The sequence below is a fragment of the Leptodactylus fuscus genome, chromosome 1, assembly GCF_031893055.1.
Source record: "Leptodactylus fuscus isolate aLepFus1 chromosome 1, aLepFus1.hap2, whole genome shotgun sequence".
NCBI classification, from domain to species: Eukaryota; Metazoa; Chordata; class Amphibia; order Anura; family Leptodactylidae; genus Leptodactylus; species Leptodactylus fuscus.
Window position 1 is genome coordinate 115,144,537 of NC_134265.1, and position 20,356 is coordinate 115,164,892.

Below are 20,356 nucleotides of genomic sequence, written 5' to 3' on the forward strand. Positions count from 1 at the left end.
ACTGACAAGACTGCTTTTAAATACAATTCTATTAACACTCTTATAAACATCCAGCCAGGATATTGTGTACGTTTTCCTTATATAGATTCTCAGAAATATAAATTCTTAGACATCTTAAGACATTGCAAACATGAATTATCACATCATTTTGTAAGCCACTCAGCTGATATACTGTATCTTTGATTAACCCACATGACTATACATCTATTCCATAGACGAGGCATCTTCTTACCGGCCAATCTTTGCTGCTGCATGTCCACCTATAAATGTCCCAAGAAGTCCGCCTACAGTAAACACTGAAGCGATTACTGACCAGATGAGGGTGAGTAGATCGGCATCTAACTGTGAGTGGTAGCGTGAATACCAGGTGTCATTAATAAACTTGTGTACATGCTGTAAGGGAGCAAAAGAACATAGAAATTCAAGATATTAATATTGACCCAAATCTTCAGCACCTATTTATCATCTAATGATGGCGTCTATGCAGTTAAAACTGGTTGCAATAAAATGGTAAGATGGAAAAAGTCTATTTCTCACTGTCTAAGCTTGTCTATCTTTCTGGGATAGTTCAAGGCTTCAAGAGACTAAAGGCCCTATTACATTGGCTGGCGCAGGTGCCAAGTGCCAATTGACTATATAATGTGTCAACTAGCAATCTTTTGCATCAGCCTCTTACTTTCATTACATTGAGTACCATTTTCTTTAACGGCACTAATATGGATAATCACTTTTGTTTGCATTAAGAACGCATCAAAAACATGTTTTGTAAAATACATGCATTTTCCATCATAAAATAATAATATTGATTAAGATAAGATAAGATAAAGAATAATATTGATTAGCCATTTAGTGACCAGTCTGTTGTAGGCCATGATGACCAAACCATTTGTTGTGTTTTTCTATTGTCATATACTAAGTCTTAAGTTTTATTAACTCTTTCTGGGAATGAATAGGGGGAAAAAAAAAACCCCTCAAATGTTGCAATTTCCTTTTTATGCTATAAATTTTGCATCAGTCACTTGGCTTAAAAATGTTGATAAATTTATTCACTGGGTCCTTACAACTAAATTGATACCAACTTTGTATAGTTTTTGTGAGTTTTACTACTTTTGCAAAGTAAAAGCCTTTTTTGTAATATTTTTTTTCCATCACCATTTTCCAACTTAATATTTTTTTTTTTTGTTGACGGAATTGTGCAACAGCTTATTTTATTCCTGATGTTTTTATTGATGGCATTTTGGGTACAAGTGTTAACCTTTCTTTCACTAATGCTTTTTTGGAGGCCCAGACAAAACAAAAGGCAATTCTGGTATACTTTTAAAAATTTTTTATTTATCCTATTTAACGTTCAGTTAAAATAACATTACAGTTGTGTTGCTTGGGTTTTGATTTTATTCCTTTTTATTATTTATTAAACTTTTTTTTTTTTTTTAAAGTTTATATACGTTTTTTACACTTTGTTTTTGTCCCCCTAGGAGATTTTAACTTGGCATTTCCTGATAACTTTTATAATGCATTGTACTACCAATGTACCTACTACCCCTTACTCCAAAAGCCCGTAGATGCCATGGTTGCTATTGACTTCAAAATCTAAGTGGATAAATGTCCATGACTGACCCTGCATTATTCTGCCACAAGTGTCATCATAGAAAGTAAATTGTGTCTGAATAAAGCCCATTAGTGACTGATGTAGAAGGTAGAAGCAGTTATGTTATAACATCCTAATAGACTATTGATTTATTTAGCTTGCCTATATAGTGCCAACATATTCCACAGCGTTTTATAGATATTGTCATCACTTACTATCCCAAGTAGGGCCCATAGTCTAAATTTGCTATCATTATGACTTTGGAGTGTCTTTAGATAAAGTGCAATTATTTATTGACCAAAAAGAGACCATTGTACAAGGCGATATCGTGAGAATGCTGCGTATTATTGGCTGTATGAGATAAGCTGATCAATCCTATGATCACAGGAGGAGGAAGCTATACCCCTGCCACCCCTAGTCAGGCGTCTTTAGTGAGTTAGAAAACTTAAAAGAAAAGCAATAAGATATACGGTAATTTGGTTTACGCAGTCTCTTGGCCACAAATTTATTATATTAAGAATTTACACAACACAAGGAGTGACATAAGGAGTGATATAATATTTGCCAGTGTTCAGTTTACAAATCAGATAATGCGAGACACATTATAACGGTTATAACAGCTTCTTTGTGTATGGAAGTGAACTATAGAATTCCACTATTCTATGATGGTAAAATGTAGAAATCTCATTTGTTTTCTACTTTACCTCCTCACTCTATAATGAGTTTATCTTTATGATTCACCAAAAGAAAATATTCCCATCAAGGCATATAAAGTTTTACTTACTGTGGTAGGTGCATTAATAATTGATAAATTATATCCATATTGAAATGCCCCACCGATCCCCACTGCACAGACAGCCAAAAATAATTTCTTTGTTGGGATCTATAGAGACATAAAAATAATGTTATTTATATTCCATTCTAATGTCTAACATTAAGTTCGGATTATAAAACAGGACATATGAGGTAACTGTGTTGGAGTCTGTTACATTCAGTGGTTCATCATGCAACATTATAAGTGGAATTTATAACACTATTGTTAAAATAATCATTTGTAGCCTAAAAATGGTGCCAAAAATTTATTTCTGGCTCTATTTCTGTATCCTTTAGGGACAAAATGTCTCCAGCACCATTTTAATTCATTTTGTGTATACTGGAGGTGGGATGTTCTCCAGCTCTATACTGCAATACCCCTACTCTAGCATTACTCTATAAAGTTTGGGATCTTTTTTGATGGATTACCGTATTTTTCGGACTATAAGACGCACCCAGGTTTTAGAGGAGAAAAATAGGGAAAAAAAATTTTCAGGCAAAAAATGGTAAAATATTTAATATATGGGAGTTGTAGTTTTGGAACAGCTGCAAGACCACATTGACAGGTGACCCTGCAGCTGTACGGGGATGTATAGGGCGTTTTTTTTGTGGGGCCAGGTGTACTTTTTAGATATACCATTTTGGGAAATGTTTATTGCTTAGATCACCTTTTATTTAATTCAGAGGCAAAACAGAGAGAAAAACCCGGCGGTTTAGCACTTTTGATTTTGACGTTCACTGTACATAAAAATATTAGTAGACCGGGCATTTTCAGACACAGGGATACCTAATGTGTATGTTTCACAGTAATGTTATACTTTTATATGTATTCTAGGGAAAGGAGGTGAACTTTTATTTATTTTATTTTTTATTATATTTTTTTTAAGTGTTTTTTTTTTTTACTATTTTATTATCCCCCGCCTAGGGGGCTTGAACCTGCAATCATTTGATTGCAAGTCCCATAGACGGCAATACAAGTGTATTGCCGTCCATGGGAGATTCTATACATTACTATCGCGGAGTGTCATAGACCAGCCGCGATAGTAATATATATCTATGACAAGCCTGGGAGCTGTCATCGGAACAGGTCGGCTCCTGCGGCCTCGCCGTGCAGGAGCCGGTCTGCATCACTAAAGGTATGGGGCCGGTGGGGACCGGCCCCGGGGCTAACTGACTGCTGGGACCTGCGGAGGAGGAGCGGATTTGCAGCATGGCCGCGCAACTGCCACCGCTGGTTTTCTTCAGCGGCAGGAGCGTGGCAATCTGCAGGCCCCGGCAGCTAAGACAGTCCCCGGCATCTGCTGTAATAGACCGGCGGATGCCGGGGAATGTCTTAGCTGCCGGGGCCTGCAGATTGTTACGCTCCTGCCGCTGCAGAAAACCAGCGGTGGCAGTAGCGCGGCCATGCTGCAAATCCGCTCCTCCCCCCCACATTCGGACTATAAGACGCACCTTCATTTTCCTCCGAAATTTTGGGGGAAAAAAGTGTGTCTTATAGTCCGAAAAATACGGTAATTATTGTTATATGGGAAGTCTGTTTGTGTTTTGTTTTTTATCATGTACATATGTAGGAACGATCAGTAACTATAGCAAGTAAGAAGCATCAGACAACAAAGCTTCCTGTTACAGTAAATGTGTCTGTTATTAGATTGCTGCTGAAGATGGGTGGTAAAGGCTTCCTTCTCTCTTGTGATTATCACATGCCTGACAGAAATGTAGCAAAACAAAACTCATAAAAACTGCAAAGAAAATAAGGTATGGTAAGAGGACTGACTATTTTCTATTTTGGTCTGAAAGTACATTGCACTGCCTAAAGGAGCTATAATAAAAAGTCTGTATAATGCTAGGGTTACATGGTGATGTTTACTATGGCTACCATCATGTGACTCCTTCATTAATGTTAGTCAATAGTCACATGGTGACCCGTAAGGTGCTGGTAATACAACTTCTAGTTACTAAGAGTCACAATCGCAGCGTACCTAGGGGTCGCAATGTGACTTTACTCACTAACTTTAGTGAAGGAGTCACAAGGCAATCTTTGTTCACATGCAATATTGCCAAGTAAATGCACTTGAAAAATTGACTAATGGACACATTTTCTATGTGTATTGAATAGTTTCCAAGCCAAGTAAAGGTGCAACAGATTAAACAGTCTAAAACTATGCCAAAATTTCAAACAGCATTAGACATATTGGAAAATCTGGTGAAGTTTAAGACTGTCTAGCCTAAGTTTGCACTTTCTAAAAGTTAGACCGTATTAGTTTATTAATATATATATATTTTTTTTTTCCGGCCGTTTTCACACCTGCCTTTACAAGCTCACATCAGACTCACACTTCCTGTTTTGTAGAAACCAATTTTGGCTTGTGCTGTGTACATTGTACACACGGTCAGTAATCATTTCATCACCATCAGACAGAAGGACTGCATGAAAAGTAACAGCTTTGTTATAAAGATAGAAACCGCACAGGATTTATCTGCCATCAATAGGTGATGGAGACAGCTCAGGCTAGTAAGTTATGGCCCATCACATGAAAGATGACCCATAACTTCAAAACCATACCCTCAGCATACATCCTCCCGTACGTCATAGTGTATTGGATGTTAGGGTATGCTCACAGAGTTTTTTACAGGATGAAAAAATTAGCTTTAGGAATTAGGAAACCTTTTGACCTGTTTTTTTTTTGTTTTTTTTTACATGACTTGGTTTATGTCACACTTTTTGTTGATTTTTTCTTTCTTTTTTGCTCCAGCAAACTGTATGGACCTGGCAACTACTTTAAAAAAAAAACAAAAAAAAAAACTTTCAGATTTTGATGCACATCAAAACCACGTAAAAAAATGGGTATTTCAAGATGGAATCCGCCTGAAGATAGGTCATGTCACTTTTTTTCCCCTCTAGATGAAAAAAATCAGCCAGAGGAAAAAAACTGCTACTGACTCCCATTTAAATGAATACCAGTAGGACCAGAGGAGAATGATCACCGCGCTTCACCTTATATTAATTAGCTTTCTTTATTGATGTCCAAAATAAAATCACAACGCGTTTTGCGCTCTCTGCCCTTTTTCAAGTGTGTGGACTTCATCGTTGTTGTAATTTTATTTTGGAGGTCTATTTTACAAGCCGCAACCAGTAGTTATCATGGCAGCTTTGTAATTAGAGGGACAGGACTCCGTCTACTGGACCCTTAGTCTCTGCAATTTGATTGGGGGTTGCCAGTGAAGTTGCTATCTAGAGGCTTGCCAGTAAGCTCTGGATGTGCCTTTGGATCTGACACTAGGTTCACACCTGCGTTCGGGTTTCCGTTCTTCGGGTCCGCTTAGGGACCCAAAGAATGGAAAGCCACTGTGGTTAAAAGGCGGTTTCCCACAGAAACCCGCAGACCTGAAAGACTATATTGGAGTCCGCTGACTTTCTGCCCAAAAAATGCTGAGAGAAAAGTCCTGCTTGCAGGACTTTTTTTTTCTCCTCATTTTTAATTGGGTTCAGGGACAGAAACCCCAAACATAGAGCAGGTTTAGTGTGAACATAGCCTGACACATAATACACAATACAGAAGTAGTATTTGTTCATCATATCACTTTAAGATATCAATATCATTATGACATAATCAAGGAACTTAAATAGGATAGTCTCCTAATAGCACTAATAATATTATTACAACCCACAGGAACCCACAAAAAAGTATAACCAATAAAAAATATAATACACATAATCAAATATTATATAAATAAACAAATCACATTACACTAAATTGTACAAGACATATGATCATGTCTTTGAAGTGTGGGAGGAAACCAGAGTACCCAGAGGAAACTCACGTAAACATGCCATTTTTTCACATAATGATGATCACATCATGTCATATTGTTATGACATCCTCCTAATCACATTCGTTATGACATCTAATGTCATTATAACGTCATCCTACATTATGACATCTTCATAATATCATCTCAAATTACTATGACATCATCATCATGCCTTCTCACGTCATTGACACCTGTAATGTGCAGGAGGTATGAACCCACTGTCTTACCTAAACAGCTTAGCTTTGGGCTTCTACTGAGGATTGTTTACATCCTTTAACCTCTAGACAAGGATATGATCTTCAATTCAGTGCAGCACCAGGTTCTATACTAGGCATAGTCTCGGTATAGGTGACAGATGACCCAGGCAGGGGCAAGGAATCAGGGAGCAGACTAGTCTATAGACAATCATTATGAAAACTTTTTTACAATACATAACTATTGTCATGACAACATATACATGACAGCAAATATGATCAAACATGATTATTAGATCAATTTTGTTCAGTTTTTGTCAGTGAGGAAAAGTGCCACAAATATCACTAGATATAAGCCTTTCATTGGTTTACACACAAAACAGTGTGGTCTAAACTACTTCAAAATGTACATTTAGGCCCCAGGCTAGGTTCACACTAGCACTCACTGTACGTTAACAGTTTCTGTTAAAAAAATGTGGAGAGAAAAGTACTGCAATCAGGACTTTTCTCATCTTTTATTTATAGTCTATGGGTCCGGTAATTTCCACGGGTAACTGCTTTTTAAGTGGGTTAGCTTTCCGTTTTTCAGGTCCCCAAGCGGACCTGATGAACAGAAAGCGGAACGCTAGTGTGAACCTAGTGTCATTCACATGTAAATTCATGGATCTGTAAGGTCCACACTATTCATTTACAACATCCCACTCTGCTCATGCGTGGGTGGAGTGCTGTCTGTGAAAAGCAGATTAACGTTTTTTTTTTCTTTCATTTTCTTTATGTCTAAATTTTATCATTTTCTGTATGTCAGTGGGTCTGTGAAAAATGGATGATGCTCGGATTTGTTCTGCATATTTTTTTCATGGACCCATTGAGTTTAATTTGTGTGATGCAACTGAGATATAATTCTACATCAGGCCTCACGGGACATAAATGCCACTTTCCGGCGCAGGAAAAATTGCAGCGTTTTACAGTCACGGTAAAGTTGATGGGATTCTAGCAAATCCCATGCCCTCTTTGCGTTAAAAACTGTGGTGTGGACACGCCACGATTTCCAAAACCAGCACGGTTTCGGAAATCGCAGCTTGTCCATTATACCTACGGAAACGCCAGCGGTTTCCTCATAGGTATAATTGAAACTTAAAGTACGCAGAGGAAACCTGACAATAAAGAATGCATTAGAAATGCCGTGAAAAATGCAAACATTTTTGTCATGTTTTTTTTCTGCTGCAGTGTTTTTACCTGTGTTTTGCTACCTGCCTTGTGTATGTCGCTTTATATAAGTCCTTTGCAACATGTTATTCATAGTCAGCATTAGCTATATGTGACCTGTGCATGATGCTGGCCAATACACAGTAAAGAGGGCACCAACCTTGTGTGTATAAGTGTAGCAGCCTCGGAGGATACCACCTCCTCTTACCAGAGGCATAAACAATAGATCTTCTCTTTATAGCACAGATGCAATCTGCTCTTCCCTGTCTTGTGCCCTAAAAATTATGTAACGACATCAGATCCAGGCTGTATCTCACCAGTCAGAAGGCAAGAGGGGGATGAGAGTGGAAGCTGGGTGCAAAAAAATCTGCCTCCTCTTTACCTCAAGGGGAAGTTGAAGCATCTTAATAGCGCTGTCTGAAAGAGTCAGCTAGCAGAAAAATGAAGCGTCCCACCTGATCTTCAGATGGATTCCGCAAAAATGCCCATTGGAATGAATGGGAGTAAACATTTTTCTACTGATGACAGGAAGATTTCCTCTGCAGATTTTGCACCACAAAATCCACTGTTTGACCCTACCCTATATTCATATGGCAATTATGGCAATGAAAATTGGCCATGTCTGTGAATGAGGACTATTCACATGACCAATATTTTGACAGTCCATAGTAACGGACCATCAAAATATAGGTCATGCACTATTTTTGACCATTTTCAAGGATCCCTACATTGCAATGTATGAGGGATCCATGAAAAACAGTTTTACACTTCTTTCATGTGAATGAAGTCTTAGGCCCTAATATATCCAGATTTTGGTTAAAATCCCATTTAGGCCTCTGGTTTTATGATCTGGACTTAAAACATCATTGTGAACTATGATTCAGTAAGTTAGACCAGAGGTTTGAATGAGATTTTTGCCTGTAATACGGTACAGAACATCCAGATGCATTAGGGCCATATTTAGCAAATGGGCATCAAGTCTTTCACTCTACAAGACCTGTTAAGGACTTTATTTTTATGATGTGGGAAGGTATTCAAAAATAGATTTTGCACAGAACAATGCCTGACCTAAGGCTGACCTGGTGATAGCCCTTTACTTTACAATATATACTAACAATTGGTTGACAGCCATAGAATCAATAACAAAACAGAAATGATGATAATGATAGTTGTAGAATGTAAGTCAGGGTATAGCAAATATAATATATTTTGGTTGTTCAGACCAACACTGTGCTACAATGCCAGGGTTGATCTAGTATGGATCCTGTGTATCATATGCAGATTGTATGATATTTTAAACAGACTCTGCTTTAAGTAATTTTATGGATTATATGGATTTCATTTCTCAAGAGGAATAGCTGGATTGTAGGGCAATATCTTTTACTTTAATTATTTCTGACATTATTAAATATGTGAAATTCAATTATTATTCGTTTTATGCCTGGGAGCTCTTTAATGAATGATGCTTTCAGTAGAAGATTTCAAAATAATCTGCGCATTTTTTATCATTTGTTTATATCTCCATTTTTTATTTAAACATTTGTTTTCCCACATGAGTGACATAATAGAATTTGAAATGTAAAATATTTATCATATACATTTTGAAAGATTTGGGGGTGGATTTTGCCCCCGAATCCAAAACAGATTCCTCCTGGAACCCGCCTCCCATTGTTTTCAATGGGAGGCAGAGATTACAGTAGGACATGGAAAAAATAATCGACTCGACTCGAGACTCCCTCCTGATTAGGCTAATTTATCTGGGCCTAATCAGGAGCGGGATGCCACGTCAGAATGCTGATGCACTGCATCAGCGTCATGGCTAGACCGTGGCGAAAATGCCAGCGGCAGAAAATTAAGAGGAATTCCTTTTCATTTTCTGTTGTGTGAACATACCCTTAAGGATTCTAAACTGCTAGTTTGTGTAAATTCAAGTTTTCCTAAATACATTGTATTTCATTAACACTACATTCCTTGATGGATGATATGACTTACTGCTCTCTGGAGGGGAGGGGGGGATGAATTCTCAGGATCATGCTCACTTTGAGAGCTATGATATTATTCTCTTATCAGGTCCGCTAATTACATTTTGCTGATAAGGGATAGGACACAGTTTGCACTAATGTCATCTCATTCAGATAAGTGTCGGGCTATAATAATAATAATAATTATAATAATAATCTTTAGGCTACTGCCTATCAAAGGGTGGCGCTGAAGACACAGCTTACTTGCAGCTTACTTAGTTACTTAATGACTGCTTCTGACCACACGGGACATAAATGCCCGCAGCAGAGACGCTGTGGAAAAAATAACGGCGTTGTACAGTGCAGGCAAAGTGGATGAAATTCATGCGATTGCTGTTGCGGCTTTGCAAATCGTAGCATGTCAATTATATCTACGGAGACGCCTGTGGCTTTCCTGTAGATATAATGTTAAGAGAAAGTCTGCAGAGGAAAACTGTGTGAACTGTCTCTTCAAAATGCTGCGGAAAGAACCGCAATGCAATCACGCAGCGGTTCTTTCCGCAGCGCTTTATTGCTGTGATTACGGCCCGAGGGGCCTTAGCCTTACTTTCATTTCACTGGGAGTCAGTAGCAGTTTTTCCCTCTAGCTAATAGAAGAGGAAAAAAAAGCTACATGAGCTTTCCTGAAAAACCCATTGAAATTGATACAATTTTTTTGCAAAATTTTTTTTTTTTTAGGGAAATTTCCAGGTCCATTAAGTGTGCTGGAGCAAAAAAAAAAAAAGAAAAAAAAAAAAAAAAAAAAAGTGGAAAAAACTGCATCATGCATCAAAAAACTGCAACAAAAAAAGTTACAAAAACTGCATCATGTAAAAAAAAAATCATCAAAAACAGTTTTAGAATTCCTGAAGCAGATTCCTGCAAATACCTCTGTGTGATCATACCCAAAGTCTAAACCTGTTGAAGTGGGTGGCTTCGAACTACTCACGCAAACATGCAGTGCTGCCCAGTATTGCATAAATACTAAATATAAAGCATGAAGCTAATATAAGCAAATCTAAATAAAGAGTTACTTAAAAATCTATGTTTTGAGAGGCTTTAAGAAAATGTAGCAATGTCACATAAATTAATATTCTTCAATCTCTTTCACAGATTAAGCTGTAATCTTTAGGCTACTGCCTATCAAAGGGTGGCTAAAGACACAGCTTACTTGCACCTTACTTACTTACAAATGACTGCTTCTAGACACTGATACATAAGATGCAACAGCATAGCAAAAATGAATGTGGTTTTCTGAAATCCAAGATAAATGGTTTTTGCCCAAAAATTATCACCTTTGATCAAATCTGTCACATTTGGAGGAGAGTGGTATTTGTTATACAATAGAATTTTACCTTGTACTGAGTTTTGACCACTGCTCTTCTTTGTTCACGCTGCTATTGACATTTTGTGCTGATGCTTTGGTGCCGACCTTGCACAGTAATGCTGGCATTGCTAGATAAATAAGTCCACAGTTGCAAAATGTGAGGCGTAGTTTAATTCTTTCCCTCAGTTTTATATCATCCAGAACTGGAGGCCACTGTTGATACTACACTTAAGCCCTATTCAAACAACCAATGTTAATGACTAAGTGATAGACATTTTTTTTAATGCTGTCATAAATAATAAATTCAATATGTGTGATTGGGGCCATTTTTTTAATGGTTCTTAACGGCAAACCATCAAAAAATAAATCATACCCTATTTCTGTCCATTTTCATGGATCCCTTAATCAGCTCAAATTGATAAAAGATAAGTGAAAACGGGTTCCCCTCAAAACAGATATATAAAAAAATGTCCTTTCTTCGCTGTCATTATGTCCAAAAGTCTTCTGAATTGAGCCTAAGGCTAAGGCCCCACGTTGCGAAAAAAAAACATGTGGCAGATTTTGCAGGATTTTTTTTAAGCCAAAGTCAGCAGTGGTTTGAAATGGAATGGGAAGTATAAAGGAAGTATGTAGACTTTTCCATTTAGTGATGAGCGAGTAGTATTTGATGGAATATCTTGCCGGCATAGGAATGCGTGTAATCGGCCAAACACCAAGGGGTTAAACGCAACTTGAATGCATTCCGTTTTCAGCACAGAACCCATTGAAATCAATGGGAAAAAAGCACCTCCCATTGATTTCAATGGGTTCCGCATGGAAAACAGAACCCATTGAAGTCAATGAGAGTCTTTTTTTTCAGCACTGATTCTGATGCAGATTCCGTGCCAGAATCAGCACCAAATTCCTCTGTGTGAATTGACCCTAACACACTCACACCCAAACACATGCTTTCTGTAGCTGAGCATGTTGGTGTTCTCAGTAGTTAGAGGGGAATAAATTACTGGCAATAAACTCTCTTATGAAAACAGAGTATCAGACATGGTGAAATCCAACATTTTCCTGACATCTGCCATAAGAGGAGATTCCGCACATCCACCTACACAAAAGGTATTTGCCTGGACCCTCTATAATCAATAGGTTTGCTCTAATTTGCTGTTACTGTATGTGTATGGGCAACTTTATGTGCTATAAATCTGCAATGAGATATAGGCTAGACAAAATCTGAATTCATTGGAGAACCAAGATGAACTATGTAAGAGTAATATGTAATAATATTTAATATGTAATAATATTTAATAGTACTAATGTTTTCCTTATCACTACAAACTAAAAGAAAAATGAAAATGAAATGTTTTTTTGACATATAGCATAGAAAAAAACATACAAAAAAATAGAATAAGAACATCCTACCAGTAGACCAGAGTATTGTCATGGGGATGGTAGAGATGCTTAGCTGAGTCTAGACAACCTATGGTAGATTAATCATTAATTCTGTGCTCCAGAAAACCCTTGAATTTTCTAATGTATTAAATCAGGTTCCATAGCATCATAGTGTCTCAGAGGTTAGCACTGTTGCCTTGCAGGCAGGGTCGGACTGGCCCACCGGTGTACCGGTGAATCCCCCGGTGGGCCCCAGGCCCCGACTGTTAAATCCTCATTTTACTAATGCAGATACATTGGTTGGGGCCCCCAATCGAGCACCTGATCAATGCATCTGCATTTGCCTCAGAACACAGGGGCCTCCATTAGCTGATGCTGCACATAGTGTCCTCCCGATATATAGGGAAAGTATATACCGGAGGACACGTGTGCAGCTTCAGCCTCAGCTATAATGGCAGCTCGTACTCCTGTCACTGACCTGCTGCTCTCCTGTGAGGACCTGCTGTGCTGCCCGCACTTCCTGCTTCCCTCCCCCTCCCCTCACAGTGAGTCGTCTCTCACATCGGATCGTGTGGGGAAGACAGGAGCTGTCTCATGCAATGCTGTGCTCTTCTGGAAAATGTAAGTATATCCTTTTGGTAAAATCTGTCTATGTAATATGTATATATGTGTACATTTGTGTACTGTATCTGTGTTGTATATTGTGTGAGTACTGTATCTTTGTATACAGGTATGTATACTGTATACAGGTATGTATACAGTATGCTACAATAATGTTTATGGGTGAGTGTATGTATGTATATATGTGAGTATATATAGTATTCATACATTCATATAAGTATATATATGACATATATGTTATCAGGGGCGTAACTACCATAGAGGCAGCGGAGGCGGCTGCCACAGGGCCCAGGCCATTAGGGACCTGGTGACAGCCGATACCGCTGCTTTTTTTTTTTTTTTTTTTTTAATAGGCTGTTACGGGCCCTATTCACTTGCCGATCCTGGCTGGGCTGGGATCGTTAAGTGACACCGCGGGTCCCACAAATACCATCATTATACTCGGGGGTCTTTGCAGACCCCCGAGTATAATGATCGGCGGATCGGGAGAGGTAAGGGAACATAACAAACAGCGTTACTTACCTCTCCACGATCCTGCCAGGCCTCCTTCCTGACGTCTCTGACGTCACATGAACCCGGCCTGCGTCCCGGGTCATGTGACGTCTGACGTCATTTCAGAAGAACGGCAGCAAAGAAGACAGCGTTGGAGTCGGGGACAGGTAAGAAACAGTAATTTTTTTATGTTTTTATTCCCCCGGGTCTCCGATTATTATACTCTGGGGTCTGAAAAGACCCCAGAGTATAATAACTGTTTATGGGTGTCCACAGTGGGACATAATAATGTGTGCAGGGGCCACTATGGGGCATAATACTGTGTGCAGGGGCCACTATGGGGCATAATACTGTGTGCAGGGGCCACTATGGGGCATAATACTGTGTGCAGGGGCCACTATGGGGCATAATACTGTGTACAGGGGCCACTATGGGGGGATAATACTGTGTGCAGGGGCCACTATGGGGCATAATACTGTGTGCAGGGGTCACTATGGGGGATAATACTGTGTGCAGGGGCCACTATGGGGCATAATACTGTGTGCAGGGGCCACTATGGGGCATAATACTGTGTGCAGGGGTCACTATGGGGGATAATACTGTGTGCAGAGGCCACTATGGGGCATAATACTGTGTGCAGGGGCCACTATGGGGGATAATACTGTTTGCAGGGGCCACTATGGGGCATAATACTGTGTGCAGGGGCCACTATGGGGCATAATACTGTGTACAGGGGCCACTATGGGGGGATAATAGTGTGTGAAGGGGCCACTATGGGGCATAATACTGTGTGCAGGGCTCACTATGGGGGATAATACTGTTTGCAGGGGCCACTATGGGGGATGATACTGTGTGCTGGGGCCAGTAAGGGACATAATACTGTGTGCAGGGGCCACTATGGGGGATAATACTGTGTGCTGGGGCCACTATGAGGGATAATACTGTGTGCAGGGGCCACTATGGGGGATAATACTGTGTGCAGGGGCCACTAAGGGTCATGATACTGTGTGCAGGGGCCATTATAGGGGAAAATACTGTATGCCCCCATAGATTAGATTTCCGCGCGGTCTCTATACGGAATATGTGGACAGAAAAGTAGATCATGAAGTACTTTTCTGTCCGCATGTTCCGTGTGGACACCGCACGGAAAGCACACGTACTCCATTTTAATCTATGGGGTCCATGTGCTTTCACAGCACACTGCTTGCTAATGCGTTCAGTAGTCTGTTCAGGGGCCACCATGCGGACTCCCCAAATGGATTACTGAACGCAGATGTGAACCAGGCCTGAGTGTGTAGGTATATTGTGAGTGCAATCCCATCCACACATTGCAGAAAAATACATGCAGTAGAGGTGTAAAAATAAAAAAAAAATAAAAAAGTATACTCACCTGTCCCCAGCACCCCGTTGTCCCCGCCTGTGTCTGTTCGGTCTCACGGTCTCATTTCTGGAAATTCTTCACCTAACTAGTCTCAGTGATCACATGAGGTGCAGGACTCCCAGCAAGGAGGTGCCAGTATGAGACTGAATGGACACTGGCAGCGCACAACGGAGTAACAGGGACAGATGGGTATGCTTTTTTATTTATTTGTTTTTTATTTTACACCTCCCGCCCGGCACATGAGTTGCTCCAATTCCTGGACAACCACTTTAAGGGCTAGTTCACACGGGGAAGTTGGCAGCGGATTTTGAGGTGGAATCCGCCTCAAAATCCGCTGCCGGAAATGACTCCCAATGACTTCAATGGGAGCTGCTCGCTAGCTAGTAGCGGAAAAAAGAAGTGAGCTGCCCTATCTTGCCGCAGATTCCGCGGCTGAATCAATCTCAGCATCTGCGGCACGAGGCTCCGGCCCATTCAGTTGGGTTTAATCCGGAGCGGAATGCCACGACGGGATGCCTGGCATCTGCGACAGAATGTTCACACGCAGAGTTCATGTATCTCCGTGTGAACTAGCCCTAAAGGATTTATTCATCTTTCTAATATTGATGGTCTGTCTTTAGGATAAGCCATCAATATTACATCTATGATTATACAACAGCCAGGACCTCTGCAGATCAGCCTTTTCCAGGACCAAGCAGCTACAGGGAATAGTAGCATTTCTAGGAGCCGCGCTGTTCACTTGCCATAAAAGGTGTAGCAATACATTTAGGTAGTGTACATTGTATAGTGGGTGAGCAGCATGGCTCCCGACATGTTATTACCTTTAGACGTCGTGTTTTGGTACCGCTGATCTGCAGGGTCCTGGTGGTGGGCCCCTAGAAACAATTCCACTGGTGGGCCCTAGACACCCCAGTCCGACCCTGCTTGCAGGGCTGGGGTCCTGGGGTTGAATACAACCAAGGGCAGCATCTGCATGGAGTACATTTACTCTACGTTTCTTCCTTTTGTCAAAAATATTCAGATTTTAGCTTGAACTGAATTTGCTTCCTGTAAAAGAAGTGATGAGCGCCTGTAGGGCAGCCACTAATCTTACCGCACAACGCTCCCTGTGCTTTGAGTCTACTGGTGACAAAATGTTTACTTCATAGGAAGAAATTGGAAAATAACACAATTAACATATTTTCTACTGTTACGTGGCCCCACTAAACTGACCAGAAGCTTTGTAAAAAGAATTGTATGAAAAGAAATCCTATCATTTGGAGTATAAAAGCAGAAACACATACAATCCTAGTGTTGAACAGAAAGACATACACAACATGTGTTTACCTATACGTATATAATATCACTTGTCAATCTATAGTTCATAGTATATGAAAAGTAAAACATAAACATAAAAATGTGTATAATTATTGGTTTCTAATAGAATATTGCATTGTAATTGGGTACAGGAACTGATATGGATGGGTCATTTGTACAACACTTTTCTACAAATAATCTAGCAATAAACTGACAATACATTGCACAAGTTCACTTTTATACCAGGTCCCCACAGTTGTACACAGTGTAAACACTCCGCACTCATGTGAAGTATGAGCTGAGAGTTGAGTAGACCTTACTCCAGTTACAGCATACAGTATATACTGAATGATTCCACATAATCCATTCATCCACTGTGCTGGCAGATACTGGCCACTTACCCTGCTTTCACTCCTCTTGTGTAATAAAGGTTGATATTCCATTGCTGTCACCAACATTGCTGTTTCTCTAGCGAAGCGAAGAAATGTCTGCCCTTCTCTCTTACTCTCTCTTTCACTCAGTGAAAACAATATCCAGCATTATACTATCGGGATAAACCGTGCAAATTAAAAGGGATCATGCAGACATAATTTAATACAATCTGCTTTCACAGCTACAACCTACGCATGTCATTTTTTTAGATCACTTGAGTCTATAGGATATATGGTAAATTAGTTCCAAAAACTTAAAAACGTACCTTGAACATTTCCATCTTATTTTGCTTTGGATAAGGAGATGTTTACTCTTTACGACACATGTGGAATTTTCATGTGACTGACCGTGGAGACGATTTTTTTCTTGTCTATCCTTAAACCCTGTCTGTGTCTGCTGTTTCAAAGTTCATGCAGAGAGAGAAGCGATGGAACCAACTTTTTCATGATGCCCTCATAATTCTCGATTGCAATAACAGATAAGAATTGTATAAAGCAGACAATGCCTTTGGCTATATGTCAGATGACTGTTATATAGGAGATGTTACATTCAAATGAACAAGCAACAAACATATGCTTTGTCACAAAGTGGTACACTAAGAATTGTCCTAATAAATTATAGGAGAACTTTACTTTTATGAACAACTTTTTATAGCACTTTAAGCTCTTGTCACCAACAAGTCTTCTTGGGTATTATCTAAGACGGGGAACTCATAACTGGAAACAAAGAAAATGTGTAAGTGCTGTTTCACTTGCTTGTTTGTTTTTTTGTCTTTTTTTTTAAACTATTGTATAGGGGATTGTTTGGTGAATTTTATTACTTATTTTACCTCCTTTCAGTAGAAAACAGGTTCTCAAGTTTTCCCTAGCAGTGCACTGCCATGGAGAATCCGTACATATGGTGTTGCATATCAAACTCTATTCATTTCCAAGTAAGCTGTGCCAATAAATGCAGCAGTTTCCAAATGGGGGTGGTCAGTTGTATACCTCCTAGAACAATACTCTAACTAGGAACTTAGAATGGCCAGAAAGAACCCATAAACCAACTATGCTGCCAGTGTATACACATGTAACAATTGGCTAAGGGAAGTGGGATCATTACCTATAACCACCAAGGCCTCTAAGGCCTCCTTTACACAACTGTAGTGGTTTTAGTGGCCACAAACACTGATCTGCAAAAAAGAAGTCCACATGTCATCTGCAATCACAAATCTGCAAAAAGACTTTAATGATCACCTAAACTTGTATGTGCCACAAATGTGGGCAAAAATAGGACATGCTTTATGTTTTGTGGTTCTTGTGTAATGTCCCGGTACTGCTCGTCCCATTCCCTTTAATAGTCCTTGCAGACCGAGATGGTATGTACATTTGCATATAAGGTAAAGCGTTTCCTCCCCCTTCATTCCTTCTATATATTACCAGAGCCAGCACACAGGGGGTCTATTAATGCGCCATCTTGTGGATGTTTTTGTGAACTACACCTGCCTATACTTTGCCATTGTAATTTGAATTGTCACTGTAAAGGAATGTCCAGTATGATAGGTGACCTTCAGGACCAATCAAGCTCCCTTGACTGGCCTGGAGGAGAAGGAGTTACAGCCCCCTCTAGGGGGGTTGGGGACCTTTTGTCTTGGTCCCTTTGTGTGTTGCTAGCTGTAGACACAGACACATGGAAAGCTGAAAATGGCAGCCAACTCTCAGAGCACTGCAAGCAGAGATGTCTTTTCCTCTGTACTCAAGATTCTCCTCAGAGAGTGTTTTCCTCTGAAGTTCCAAGCCTACAAGCACTAAAGCTTACGGATCTGCCTATCCATACATCTGGGAACCTCACACGTATCTCTCTATTCAAGTAAGCCTTTAGGACAAATCTATATTTAAGAAGCCCATAGCTAGTCTGGCAGAAATTGAGGGTCTCCCGCTGCTGAAAAATTCTATTTCCTCTTCTACATACGTGTACCCAGTTTGTTGAGGACTAACCCCCTGGATACAGGCCATCTTTACAAGTATATACAAGTTTAACTACCCAAGCAACTATTAATTAAACTATCCAAAGCATTCCTGCTCCAAGCTCTATCACCTGCTTAATTGGACACTACCTACAAAGATCGCTGTATTGTGTGTGAAGAATTACTCCATATGTACATTTGTATTACCTTGTCCTGCTAGTAAAAGAGCAACGGCTACCCCCGAAACCTGGTTGTCTGTTGTCATTGTCAGATATCACGTGGGGGTGAGTAGTCGGGGACATCAAAAAGGAGATTTTGTGCACATTTGAGACCCAGGGACCCCCTGAAATCCGGCCACATCTGATATATTACCCGTGATACCAGCCCTGGCTCTCCTGAGTGTTACACTTGTATATGATACGGACAAGTGGCTGTAATTAATGCAATCATGTGTCTGGACCCATAGAAATGCATGCGTCCGTACATTATTATTATTATTTATTTATTTATATAGCACCATTAATTCCCTGGTGCTTTACATTTGGGGGTTACATACAATTTGGGGGTTACATACAATACATAGAATATACAGGTAGATATAATACTAACAATGACCGACTGGCACAGTGGGGTAGAGGGACCTGCCCGCGAGGGCTTACAATCTATGAGGGAAGGGGGTAGAGACAGAAGGAGAGGGGGAGACTGTACAGATGGCAGTGCGGTGATAGTGTTATTGGAGGTTGTAGGCCTTCCTGAATAGGTGAGTCTTCAGGGCCTTCTTGAAGCCTGTGATTGTGGGGGTCAGTCTTATGTGTCGTGGTAAGGAGTTCCAGAGTATGGGGGATGCACGAGAGAAATCTTGGAGATGGTTGTGTGAGGAGCGGATGAGAGCAGAGCGGAGTAGGAGGTCATTGGAGGATCTGAGGTTACGTGTGGGCAGGTAGCGGGAGATTAGGTCAGAGATATATGTTGTGGATGGTTTTGTATGTTAGCGTTAGTAGCTTGAACTCAATTCGCTGGGCTATAGGTATCCAGTGGAGGGACTGGCAGAGTGGAGCAGCTGATGAAGATCGGGGGGTGAGGTGGATTAAGCGAGCAGCGCAGTTTAAGGTGGACTGGAGGGGGGCAAGGGTGTTAGCTGGGAGTCCATGGAGAAGGGTGTTTCAGTAGTCTAGGCGGGAGATTATGAGGGCCTGGACGAGCATCTTGGTAGTTTCCTGGGTGAGGAAGGGGCGAATTCGGTGGATGTTCTTGAGCTGGAGGCGGCAGGAGGTGTTGAGGGCTTGAATATGTGGCTTGAAGGATAGGTCAGAGTCCAGGGTTACCCCAAGGCATCGAGCCTGTGGGACAGGGGTAATTGTGGTTCCATTAACTTTGATAGATGGGTCAGGTGGAGGGGCCATACAGGATGGGCTGAAGATGATAAACTGTTTTCTCCATGTTGAGTTTGAGAAAGCGGGAGGAGAGGAAGGAGGCTACAGCCGCTAAACAATCTGGAATTCTGGCCAGCAGGGAGGTAATGTCTGGTCCAGAGATGTAGATTTGGGTGTCATCGGCATAGCAGTGGTACTGAAAGCCATGAGATTCTATGAGTTGGCCCAGGCCAAGGGTGTAGATGGAGAACAGGAGGGGTCCTAGGACGGAGCCCTGGGGGACACCTACAGAGAGAGGGCGAGGTGAGGAGGTGGTGTGCGAGTGGGAGACGCTGAATGTGCGGTCGGTGAGGTATAAGGAGATCCAGGAATGGGCCAGGTCTGAGATATCAAGGGATGAGAGAATTTCTAACAGGAGGGAGTGGTCAACTGTGTCAAAGGCAGAGGTCGAGGAGGAGGAGGACAGAGTAATGGCGCTTGGCTTTGGCCGTTAGC

The 20,356-nt window shown here is 40.7% G+C and overlaps 1 protein-coding gene across 1 annotated transcript in view; it reads right to left on the reverse strand.

The window, feature by feature from the left end:
* LOC142193760 (solute carrier family 2, facilitated glucose transporter member 9-like) overlaps positions 1-16,600 on the reverse strand; it is a 58,530-nt gene extending 41,930 nt beyond the window's left edge. The window contains exons 1-3 of the mRNA XM_075262764.1: positions 16,513-16,600; positions 2,373-2,471; positions 233-393 (exon numbers count right to left, since the gene is read on the reverse strand). Of these exons, the coding sequence (XP_075118865.1) occupies positions 233-393; positions 2,373-2,471; positions 16,513-16,569 (317 nt within the window). The 5' untranslated portion in view covers positions 16,570-16,600. The remainder of the gene's footprint in view (positions 1-232; positions 394-2,372; positions 2,472-16,512) is intronic.
* Positions 16,601-20,356: the final 3,756 nt, after the last annotated feature.